Source organism: Sapajus apella, unplaced genomic scaffold, assembly GCF_009761245.1.
Source record: "Sapajus apella isolate SASKATOON/1434 unplaced genomic scaffold, GSC_monkey_1.0 scaffold46, whole genome shotgun sequence".
Classification (NCBI taxonomy): domain Eukaryota; kingdom Metazoa; phylum Chordata; class Mammalia; order Primates; family Cebidae; genus Sapajus; species Sapajus apella.
This window is the reverse complement of record NW_022436986.1, coordinates 19,454,085-19,466,756: the sequence shown is the minus strand read 5'-3', so window position 1 is coordinate 19,466,756 and position 12,672 is coordinate 19,454,085. Positions and strand designations below refer to the sequence as shown.

At 45.2% G+C, this 12,672-nt stretch overlaps 1 protein-coding gene across 5 annotated transcripts in view; it reads right to left on the bottom strand.

The window, feature by feature from the left end:
* The window catches only part of RGS3 (regulator of G protein signaling 3), a 131,666-nt gene extending 123,636 nt beyond the window's left edge, over window positions 1-8,030 (bottom strand). The window contains exons 1-2 of one of the 5 annotated variants that reach the window (XM_032240433.1): window positions 7,967-8,030; window positions 7,629-7,809 (exon numbers count right to left, since the gene is read on the bottom strand). In XM_032240433.1, the coding sequence (XP_032096324.1) occupies window positions 7,629-7,731 (103 nt within the window). In that variant the 5' untranslated portion in view covers window positions 7,732-7,809; window positions 7,967-8,030. Of the gene's footprint in view, window positions 1-5,948; window positions 6,127-7,628 lie in introns of those variants that run through there. The other 4 variants (XM_032240430.1, XM_032240432.1, XM_032240438.1 and 1 more) reach the window with 4 other exon arrangements.
* Between the last annotated feature and the right edge of the window lie 4,642 nt (window positions 8,031-12,672).

Sequence of the window (12,672 nt, the reverse complement as noted above, 5' to 3'; positions counted from 1 at the left end):
AGCCATGCCAGGGAATCTCCCAGGCTCAGAGCAGCAGGACTGGAAACACATGCCAGTCAGGGGCAGCTGGCAGGGACACGTTGAAGGCCTCCAGCTCAGGGCCTGACCGTGCACTGCCCAATACACCATGCAGCTGGCTGACATCTGTTCCCAAGCTTCACTCTCACTACAGAAAATGAATTATTTATCTCCGTGGCTTCTAAAGAGAAGCAGAGAGAGAGGGGTAGAAGCGGCCCCAACTAACGTTGTGCCAACACAACAAACATGGGGAAAAATGAAAATCATTTTTCCAGCAAATCAATGGCAAATTTTCCCAGAAAAACCATTGGCCAGCAAATCAATGACACTCCTAAGTCTTCTCTGCCTCCAGAACCACATCTTCCCGAATTCCCTCTGGCAAATCAGGGACTCCAGCCACTCCTCTAGAGCCTGCATTTAGAGATGCTCCCGACAGCTTTCATTTTGCAGGTTCACTGGGGGGCTGGCATTTCTAAAGAGAGGTGTGTTGTGTCACCCAATGTCCACAGCCACCTGCAAACCTCAGAACATGTCCAGCCTGCCCATCCTCTCTGAACCCAGATGCCCGGCAGGAAAGGCAACCTGTTTTCTCTCCTGACCACTCACCACGTCCAGGTGACTAAACATTCCAAGCAAGTTAAAAATTTGGTTCGGAGACCCCAGGTAAGTTAATAATTTGGTTCATCAGTCAAACTAACAAGTTGGTATCCCTTCAAGAAGGTATTTTTAAACTATCCAACATTTTTGTGAAGTTGTGTTGTGTTGTGTTGTTTGTTTATTTGTTTGAGATGGAGTCTTGTTCTGTCGCCAAGCTGGAGTGCAGTGGCACAATCTCAGCTCACTGCAACCTCTGCCTCCTGGGTTCAAGCGATTCCCCTGCCTCAGCCTCCTGAGTAACTGTGACTACAGGCATGCACCACCATGCACAGCTAATTTTTTTGTATTTTAGTAGGGACAGGGGCTTCACCATGTTGGTCAGGCTGGTCTTGAACTCTGACCTCAGGTGACCTGCCCACCTCAGCCTCCCAAAGTGCTGGGATTACAGGTATAAGCCACCATGCCCAGCCAGGTTTTTTTTATTTTCTATATAAAATATTATTCCTAAAATTCAAATGGAAACTCAAGGGGACCCATTACAGACAAAATAATCTTGAAAGAGAAGAACAAAATTGAAGGATTTATACAACCTGATTTCAAAATTTACTACAAAGCAACAGTAATCAAGACAGTATGGTACTGGAATGACAATAGACAGGTAGATCAACGGAATAGAATTGAGATTCTAGAAATAAGCCCATGGGTCTACGGGCAATTGATTTTCAATAAAGGCACCAAGGTCATGCAATAGAGAAATAATGATATTTTCAACAAATGGTACTAGGACAACTAGAGAGCTACACAAAAGAATGAAGTTGAACTCTTACCTCATACCATACATAAAAATTAACTTAAAGTGGATCAAAGACCTAAATATAAGAGTCAAAACTATAAAACTCTTAGAAGAAAACATAGAGGTGAATCTCTTGGTAGCTGATAGAACCTTAGATTTGGCAGTGGATTCTGAGATATGACACAAAATACAAGTAACAACAACAAAAAAAAAGTTGGACTTCATCAAAATTAAAAATGTTTGGGGTTCTGGCTGGGCATAGTGGTTCATGCCTATAATCCCGGCACTTTGGGAGGCCAAGGCAGGAGATCGCTTGAGTCCATGAGTTCAAGACTAGCCTGGACAACATACAGAGACCTCATCTCTATAAAAAGTTGTTTTACATAAGAAAAATTAGCCAGGCATGGTGGCACATGTCTGTAGTGCCAGCTCCTCAGGAGGCTGAGGTGGGAGGATCACGAGCACAGGAGGTTGAGGCTGCAAGGTCAAAGGGAAGCCATGATCATGCCACTGCACTCCAGCCTGGGCAAAAGAGCAAGACCCCATCCCCAAAAAAATGTTTGGAGTTCAATGAACACTATCAAGAAAGTGAAAAAAGCCCACAGATTGAGAGAAAATATTTGCAAATCATGCATCTGTTAAGGAACTTACATCTACGATATATAAAGAACACTTAAAACTCAATAATAACAAGACAAATAGACCAAATAAAATGAACAAAAGATCTGGATAAATTTTTCTCCAAAGAAGATATATAAATAATGAGCACATGAAAAATGTTCAATATTATGCAGGTCATCAGGGAAATGCAAACTGAAACTATAATGAGTATCACTTCACACTCACTAGGATGGCCAGAATTAAAAAGTCAGATAATAACAAGTGTTGGTGAGGATGTGGGAAAACCAAAACCCTCATACACTGTTGATGGGACACAGCCATGTTGGAAAAGAGTTTGGTAGTTCCTTAAATAGTTAAAACAAAGAGTTACCATAGGACCCAGGAAATCTACTCCTAGGTATATACTGTGTGTATATGAAGAGAAATGAAAACATTTGTCCACACAAAAACTTGTTCACAAGTGTTCATGGCAGTATTATTCATAATAGTTAAAGGGAGAAACAACCAAAATATTCATCACCAGATGAATAAATTTTTTAAATGTGGTATATCCATACAGTGAATACTATTTAGCCATAAAAATTAATGGAGTACTGCTAGCTGCTACAACATGGGTTAAACCTGAAAACATTACGTTAAGTGAAAGAAGTCAGTCACAAAAAAATATACGATTCCATCTCTATGAAATGTCCAGAATAGGCAAATCTAGAGAGAGAGTTTATGTAGATTAGTGATTGCTTAGGGTTGAGGACAAAGGAAGACTGGGGTTACAAGCTAAAGAGCATAATGTCTCTTTTTGAGGGAATGAAAATCTTCTAAAACTGTGATAATAGTTACACAATTCTGTGAATACACTAAAAACCATTAATTGTATGGTTTAAATGAGTGAATTGTATGTATCCGAATTATATCTCAATAAAGCTGTTACCAAAAAATCAGCAAATATCCTAATCAAAATAAAATATATAGGGCTGGGCGCAATGGCTCATGCCTGTAATCCCAGCACTTTAGGAGGCCATGGTAGGCGGATCATGAGATCAGGAGTTCGAGACAAGCCTGGCCAACATGGTGAAATCCCGTCTCTACTAAAAATACAAAAATTAGCAGGGTGCGGTGGTAGCCACCTATGATCCCAGCTACTCAGGAGGCTGAAGCAGGAGAACCGCTTGAACCCAGGAGGTGGAGGTTGCAGTGAGCCAAGAGCATACCACTGTACTCTAGCCTGGGTGACATAGCAAGACTCTGTCTCAAACGTAAATAAATAAAATAAAATAAAATACATAATCCTGGAGAAAAATACTATATAAACCTATAATGACTTCAAATTACATCAGTTTGTACAATAAAGAAAAAACAAATCCCTCTACAGTAGTTGGGTCCTAGCCTTGGCTTGCCTACTCCCTTCCCCTGAAGTAAGGCCACCTCCTCAAAAGGCAGTGTCCTTCCATTAATGTCACTTGAACATACTCCTTTTGTGGGGACAAGGGGTTGCATTCGTGTGTACACACAAACAATACATATATCATGCAGTACTCTCCCCAAAGAGAATTCTGATCAAATCAGTTTTGTCTCTATATTTCCATAGTGATTATACTCACTTTACATGTCTGTGTTCAGAAAACTACCAGCTAAGTAACATCTTCATCTGGTTTTCTCAAGGCAAAGCCCATGTTCATATTCTCAGGCTCCACTCCAGACCTATTAAACCAGAGTCTCTGGAAGAAGATTCTAGGAATCTCTGTATTTTTAACAGGCTCCCCAGATGCTTCTGATATTTGGCCAGGTTTGGAAAACATGGATAGGAATCTTTGTTCATAAGCAGATTAGTGAAGATCACAGTGGATAAAGAAAATCAGCAGCCTGAAAAAGGGGCACCTCGACAAATGGCATCCAGGGAGACAGAGCCAATGCAGGAAACAGGAGAGAATTTTTCAAATGCTCTCATGAGCTTCCTCAGAGAGATGTGACAGGAAGCTGCACAAATAAGAGCAGGTGGCTTCCCATCCCACCCAGGCTCCTGCCTGACTCCTGCACATTCAGGTCACAGCCACTCATTCAAGCAGCAACCTTCCCTGATACCCATCAGACTGAGCCCTGAGGCTATGGCTGGGCAGGAAGATCCACTCCCTGCTGGGCCTGAGCCCTCCCCAAATTCCCAGATCTGGCAGGGAGATTAATCCAGAAGAATATGGACTGATGCAAGGAAATATCACATCAGGCCACTAAGGAAAACATATGGGTTACAAAGTGTCCATACAAACCTGATCTCAATTTTGTTAAAATTAAATACATACACACACACACACACACACACACAGAGAGAGAGAGAAAGAGAGAGAGACAGAGACAGAGAGAGAGAGAGAAGTAAGTATGTAAATAAGCATGAAAGGATATAAATCAGAAAGTTACCAGTGGCCTCTGAGAAGTTCAGATTACAAGTGATTTTCACTTTCTTCTTTTCACTAAATATTCAGCAGTAAACACATCTTACCATGATCATAAGGAAAAAAGCAAACATATGTTTACTTTTTAATCAGGGCACAGCTAAGGTAAGAGGGCCTGACAGCTCCCTGACACTCTTTCCTGGCCACTCCTAGTCCAGCCAAGGCAGATCATCCTGGAAACCACCCTTGTCTCAGACTGGTTTAACCCCAATGGGGTTAGCAGGAATTGCCTTCTAGGCTGGGGCATTAAGTGAGATAATGCAAGTAAAACACTTGGCACAAGGAATAGCACATGGTACGCGCTCAACAAATGATGGCTGGTTAATCGCCCTCTATCTTCCACCAACTGGACCAATGAATTCCTGCTACCAGACATCAGGCAATTTCGAAGGGCCAAGCCACTGCTCTTCCATCATTCCCTCCACCCCTAGAGGAAAAAAAAAGCAAGTTGTGAAAAGCCAAGTGTATTGGATGAGAGTAAGACTGAAAGCAGAAGAGCCATGAACCCCAGGGAGGGAACAACTTCTTGGGCACTCTGTCTCTGAAAGCTGGGCAAAGTCCAGTTATGTTGCGGTAACAGCCCCAACCTTTAGAAGGAGATTGTATGCAAGTCCAAACAAAAATATGCTGGACAGGTCATCTCTGGAAGGCTTGAGTTCAGCTACCAACTCTGCCAGTGGCTCATGGAAGATCTCTTGGTTTCAAGTCTTCACAGAGGATAAATGACCCCTCTCCACAGAGAGTTGCAGGACCAGTGAGCAAATGAAGGGCTACACTCTAGGGAAGCGTTGTTACCTTTACTATGGCTACCGGGAAGGCCAGGTGTGCCCAGGCCTTTGGGCAGCTGCTGCCCACCTGTTATTTGAGGGAACTCAGTCTGCTACCTAGGGGCTTGGGAATGAGGCCTACTGTTTATTTCCTTCCACTTCAAGCCCTGAGGAAGCCCTAGGACCCTCCTAAGGGATTGTTCTGTCTTGGAGGAGAGAATTCTCCCATCTCCACTGTGGCTCTAATACCCAACAAAGTCAGATTTCAGCCTCCAAGGTGAGCCCGCAAAACGGCAAGGCCAAAGGACCCAGCACCTGTCTGCTCCCTGAGCCAAAGGAAAGTGGGTGAATGAGATCTCCAGTTGCAATAACAACACCTTGATTTAACCTGAGCTGCTTGCTAATGAGAAACTCAGTGGTGACAACCCGGGTCTCTGAAAGATTAACGAGAGTGTGATTATTCCAGCCAAGTGAGGCAGAACCAACTGCAGTTGGCACCCATGGCCGGGCAGCAGGTGGTGTCCAGCGAGTTGCTTGTCCTTAGCCTGTGCCCTCCTGGACAGTCTCAGGACAAAGGGGCCAGAGATGGTGCCCCCATAGAGAAAAAGCACCTTCTCCCAGCCTCATCTGTCACCACGAGGGGCTGCGTTTCTGGGCGCTGCGAACAGGGTGAAGCAGCCCCTGCCGCCAGCCCCAGCGGGCACTTACCAAAGGTGGTGAGGTAGAAAGACAAGTCCGGGTGGGCACGCCGGCTCCCGAGGGAGACGCGGTGCAGGGAGCGCTCCATGGCGTCCCGCTGCGACCCGGACAGGAGCGCCTGCAACCCGAGGCGGCTGTGTTGCTCCCCAGTAACCGAGGCAGCAGGCTCACCGCCCCCGGCGGCGGGATCTGCAGGGCGGGAGGAGCGCGAGCGGGAGGCCTGGCTGCACTGCGCGTTGGAACGGCCCGGGCGCGCCCGGCCCTGATTGGTCCGCGCGGGTTTGAATGAAGAGAGGTCCACCTGCCGGAGCAGCGCCGGCCCGGGGTGGGGGAGGCGGCGCCGGAGACGGGCGCAGAGCGCGAGGGCAGCCACCCAAGGAGCCGGAGGAACGGGGCGGCCACCCAGGGGCTCCGGGCCCCAGCACCGCGCTCCTGGTTGGAAGGGCCAGCCCCACGAGTTCAGTCCGGGGTGCCCACAATGGGCAGGCTTGGCCTCCTCGCCCAGCTCTCCTAGACCAGCAATTAGTCGGGTTTATAACCTGCTTTGAAGCTCAGACCTATAATCATTAGATCCAAGCAAGGGCAAAGGAGCACTCCATGGCCCAGGGCAGTGGGGTTTGGAAAATGCTCTCTGCGCTTGGACAGGTCGCCCCCAACCAGGCTGCATCCCCCTCCCAAACCCTGCGTCCTACATCACTCTTTTGAGCCTCCTCTTGAATGACACAGGTCCAGATGGGAGCAGCTTACTCCAACCACCCCGATGGCCCCCCATCCCACAGCCTGATGCCACTGGACAGCAGGACAGGCCCACAGCGTCTGAGAAAGAGGAACGCACAGGGAACGGTGGGGGTGGGTGAATCTCCCAGCCTGGTGCAGGGAGGCAGAGCTGGAAGGTCAACCCCTGCGCTGCTTTGTCGGCAAACATTTACAGGACACCTCCGGGGAGCAGTTTCACACCAAGACATCTGGTCTGCAAATTTCTGACTGTTGCCACTGTGGGAAGGAAAGCTGTTAGTCTCGTGTAAATCTAAAACTGGGAAGTGTTGGTATTTGTCCCTGTTCCCCAGACTTCATTGCCAAGTGGATATTTGTGTTTCAGTGATCCACTCAAAAACAAGATGGGGAGACGCAAGAGAGAAAGTGGAGGGAAGAGTTATGTGTTGAGTACCAGATGCAGAAGGCTGAGCTGGGCAATTTACATACATCATCTCAGTTAATCTTCAGAGTAAATCTAATAAGTATTAGCCCAATTTACCAGAAAGAAATCTGAATCTCTGGCAGAGAAGACAGATGACATGTCCAAGTTTTGCAGAGCTAGGAAAAGACAGAGCTGAGATTTGAACCCAGGCCTGTCTGCCCCAAACACTATTGTCCTACTCTTCCTTGGCCTACACATCTGTCCCATGGCCAGCAGCAGGTGAAGGGAGCAGACGCCACAGGGTCAGGTGGCCACCAGCAAGGAGCAGAAACTGGAGGAGCCCGGAATCAGCAAACTGGTGGTCCAATACAAATAAGTCATATAAATGCCAGAGGATTGCTTGAATCCTGGCACTTTGTGAAGTCCTGCCCTGTTCTTTACTGCCCCACCCCCTGCTCCCCTACCCTCCTTACACACATACCCAATGAACACTGCCTTTAACAAGGGCAGGACCACTCTCGTAGCCTGAAGCCAATGGCAGGTGGGCTTACCTGCACCCTGGATTTGGGCACACGTGATCCTCCTCCTGGCTGGAGAAGTTTGAGTCCATGCATCTCTTCTGGGCAAAGAGATATCAGGGCTTAGCCACTCCATCCAGCCAGGGAATATGGGCAACCTCAGGCTGAAGCCACAGGATGTAGACAGGACACTGAACCCAGAGACATGGCAGATCTGCAGAAACAAGATGGAGTTCAAAAGCATGAGTTTTGTATGCCCCATGCAAAGGGTGTTCACTCGCAGGAGGAACTAGAAAGCATGGTGTTCAGGAAACAGAGCAAAGGAAGGCCCACAGGGAAAGGGAAGGTGATGTGCCCAAGATGACAGTCACCTCTTCACAGCTTTGCCAGGGATCACTGTAGAGCCTCCTCCCAATGAGGAGACTACCTTGGACTCAGGAGGCCATGAGCAACCTGTAGGTGAAACACTCAGAAGGGTGAGATCCAGGAGAATTGGGCAGAAGTGTGCTGTCTGAAAGTGACCTAGGAGAGAAAAGACCGAGGCCCACACTGGGCACTTACGCCTTACACCGGGTAATGGGAACAAAGATCCCACTGCTTTGTAGAGGGATCTCCTCCTGACTCCTGCCCCACTCAGCAGCTAACCTATTCAGTTTGAAGATTCCAAGGCCAGCCTGATCCTGATCTGGTGGTACTACCTTCACCACCACCAGTAAGGCTCCTTTACTTAGCAGCATGCTGGAAGCTTCCTTTTCCTAAAAGGACAGATCGGTCACCCTTTTCTCAAGAGATGGAGGAGAGAGGTGAGTGGGAGACTGGGCAGGGCACTTCAGGAGGGACTGGCCCTATTAACCCACACTGCTGTCCACAAGCAACATCCAGAAAGGGTCATGGTCATGGCCCTGCTTTCCCCAGGAAGGCAGGGGAGTTTGACCAAGCCTGGCTTTCTCACATGTCCTGAGCATTCTAGCACTCCCGGGGCCTTAGTATCTCTTCCACTCCACACATACATCAACATACCACACACGATAACAATCATACATTCTGTGCACATACATACACATACCTTAACATATCCCATGTACACACACAGTCACATCACAGACACATATACACACACATAAACACACTACATACACACCTCAAATACATATACAAACACACCCCACACATTATAGATGCATCCTATGCATATATATAAGCACACATATCACACAGACACATGCACACAAAACACATACATTACATATATGCCACATTCATATACACAGATTGATTATAAGCACTTTTAGCATAATACAGTATCAAGCAATGATTTGAGGCATTTTTTTAAAGATCGACTATATCTGGAAGAATAAGGAATATTGAGTTTTGAAAGGAAGGGACTAAATGGATTTATTTGGGTGAATTTTCATAATAATTCTCAATCTTAGCAACTGTAAGATATTATCTAGCCTAATAACCAAGAAAACTTAGAAAAATAATAATAAGTCCGGGCATGGTGGCTCACGCCTGTAATCTAAGCACTTTGGAGGCCAAGGCGGGTGGATCACCTGAGGTTGGGAGTTCAAGACCAGCCTGACCAACATGGTCAAATCCCGTCTTAAAAAAAGAAAAGTAATAATAATAATAAAAGGAACTTGGACTACCAGATGTTAAATGGTATTAAATAATATAAAACTAGAAAGAGGCTGGGCGCGGTGGCTCAAGCCTGTAATCCCAGCACTTTGGGAGGCCGAGGCGGGTGGATCACGAGGTCAAGAGATCGAGACCGTCCTGGTCAACACGGTGAAACCCCGTCTCTACTAAAACTACAAAAAATTAGCTGGGCATGGTGGCGCGTGCCTGTAATCCCAGCGACTCAGGAGGCTGAGGCAGGAGAATTGCCTGAACCCAGGAGGCGGAGGTTGCGGTGAGCCGAGATCGCGCCATTGCACTCCGGCCTGGGTAACATGAGTGAAACTCTGTCTCAAAAAAAAAAAAAAAAAAAAAACTAGAAAGAAAAGACAGATCAATGGAGTAGAGTAGAATGTTCAGTGGGATAATTTATTTAGAAAATAACAAAGATTTAAAGTGTTTTAACTAGAAATTCATTTCAAAAAATTAGAAGAGGAATAAACTAATTCAGAAGAAAAAAATTTTTTAAGTTAAAGATAAAATTTATTCCAAAAAGATAGACTTCAACAATAAGACCAAAACCTTGTCTCTAAAAGTCCAATAAAATAGACCTGTTGCGATTCTCCTGCCTCAGCCTCCCAAGTATCTGGGACTTCAGGCGCATGCCACCACGCCCGGCTAATTTTTGTATTTTTAGTAGAGATGGGGTTTCACCATGTTGGCCAGGATGGTTTCAAACTCCTGACCTTAAGTGAACCATACGCCTTGGCCTCCCAAAGTGCTGGGATTACAGGTGTGAGCCACCACGTCCAGCTGATATTTTAAATTATAAGAGAAAACCAAAGCAACCTTATTATATAAATTTGAAAATCTGAGAGGAACTGGATGATTTTCTAGAAAGTATTAATTAGTAAAATCGATACAAGAGTTTGAAATTTTAATAGATCACTAACCATAGATGAAATAGAAAAGAAAACCGAAACTCTATTTGACAAAATTGTAGAAAATCCAGATAGTTTTAAGAGGCTATTCTATAAGATCTTCAAGAAACAGATGATACTAATGTAATTTTAACTATTTCAGAAGGTAGGAAAAAAACAAAGATTTGTCAGTGCTAAGTAGGAAGCTAGACGAGGACAAAAATCAGGTAAGGTTAGAAACAGAAAACTACAAACTGACTTCTGGAAGCGTAGAATAACATTTCACTTAATCTGGGGAGCTAGGCAGACCAAGATGAGAAAGGAGGTCAGGGAAGACTGCCCAAAGGAAGTCACCTACAGGATGATTTAGCCAAGTATAGAGAGAAAGGAAGGGTTACAGGCAGAAAGAACAAAACATGTAAAGGCCAGAAAGTGAGAGAGAAGTGTTGTACATTTGAGGAACTGAACAGCGGGAAACGTGGCAGGGAACTTAGAATGTGAGAGAAGGAGTAATACACAAGAAGGTAAACACGGGCCGAATCGTACAGGCCCTCGGCCAGGCGTGGTGGCTCAAACCTGTAATTCCAGCACTTTGGCAGGCCGAGATGGGTGGATCACTTGAGGTCAGTAGTTCGAGACCAGCCTGGCCACTATGATGAAACTCCATCTCTACTAAAAATACAAAATTACGGGTGTGGTGGCACATGCCTGTAATCCCAGCTACTCAACAGGCGGAGGCAGGAGAATCACTTGAACCCGGGAGGGCAGAGGTTGCAGTGAGCCGAGATCCCCACCACTGCATTCCAGCCTGAACAACCCAAGCAAAACTCTGTCTCTGAAAAAAAAAGAAAGAAAGAAAAATCATACAAAGCCTCACATTTTATTATAAGAAGCTTGGACTTTATTTTAAGAGCATAAAGCAGTTGCAAAAGATTGTAAGCAAGATCCCAACAGCCTTTAATTCACATTTTAGAAAGATTGCTCTGGCTAGAATATGAAAAAATAAAAAACGGATTGGTTAGGGGTAGGAATGTTTGCGTGACATGAGACTTGGGAGCACAAGTTGCTCTTAGAAGTCTTTTCTAGTCATCCAGGTAAAAGATGACAATGACCAAGCTAGTGTAGTGGCAGTAGAGATGGAAAGAGATCGAATCAACAGGCCTTGGTGATTGAGTAGAAGATGAGAAGATAGAATGCAAGGAATTCTGGTTTGAGAAATTGTTCAGAAGTACCCTTTAGAGAGACGGAGATCATGGGAGGCAGGGCTGAACTGACAGGAGAACGGATGAGTTCAACTACAAGCCTGCTAAGGTTGAGTGACCCATGTGCCGTCCAAGTGAAGATGTCAAGTGAACAACAGTTGAACATAATGGACTAAAGCTCAGCAAAAAACACTTAGGCTAGAAATATAGATTTAGGAATTCCTGGTGAGGCCATGGCAATGGGTAAGAGAGCCCAGAGGGAATGTTTAATGTGAGAAGGCTCAGGACAGAACCAAGAATAGTACCAACTGAAAAACAGGCAGAGGAAGAAAGGCCAGAAAAGGAAAAGAAAAGCCAGAAGAAGTATTAAGAAGGAAATAATAGTCAACAGTGTCAAATATTAAGAGGTCAAGTAGGTTAATAACAGAGAAGTGTCCATTAGATTTAGCAACGAAACAGTCCCTGTTGACCTGTCATCCTGAATAAAATGCTGGGGGGCAACAACTTCACATGAATGACAAGGTACCCAATTACTCTAAAAGGAAAAATACCCTGGGCTCAAAGCCAGACAATATTCTTGGGTCATGTTTTTTTCATGTCCTAAATTTAACCAGCTTGAATGCTTTGTTAAGTGGTATTTTATTCACCCTTGAAATGAAGGATCCGCCTTTTAAAAGTGTGTCTGCAATTCATCTTCAAGGTAGAACAAGGCAGTGTCTCTGGGTTAATTGTTCTCTACAGGAACAGATGCTGGTTGCTGTAAATACCACTGAGGAACTTTAATTTGCCCCAGATGTAGAAGCCTCTAGTGACCTAAACACACAAACAGGGACTAAAGAGAACCAAGTAAAAGATTCAAGATTTCAAGTGTAAGCTGGGAGATATTGCTTGAGAGTGGAAGAGACCAAAACCTTCACCACCAAAGGAATGTTAACTAGTAAGTTGAGTCCAAAGATAAAAGCTAAAGGCTTGATAAGGGCCAGAAAAGAAAAGCAGAGTTCCCCCTCTCTGCTAGAATGACTCCGAGTCCTTGCAGTTAGGTTGGAAGCCATTTTAGCCTCTTCAAGACGCTTTCCCTGGCCTGATAATGAGCAACTTGGCCTGGCATAATCCTGCATTCCAGAGGCCCTCAAACAGTTTTCCAAAATTAAAAAACAATATAAACTTCTGCTTCTAGCCAAGATGGAATAACAGGAAGTGGATTTTCCCTTCACCTGAAACAACTAAAATTGGCTGGACAAAATACATGAAACAATGGTTTTCAATATATCAAGCAATGAAGACGAGTGATCCCTAAGAAACAGAAAAAAGACAAGCTGAGACCTGAGATCAGCCCGG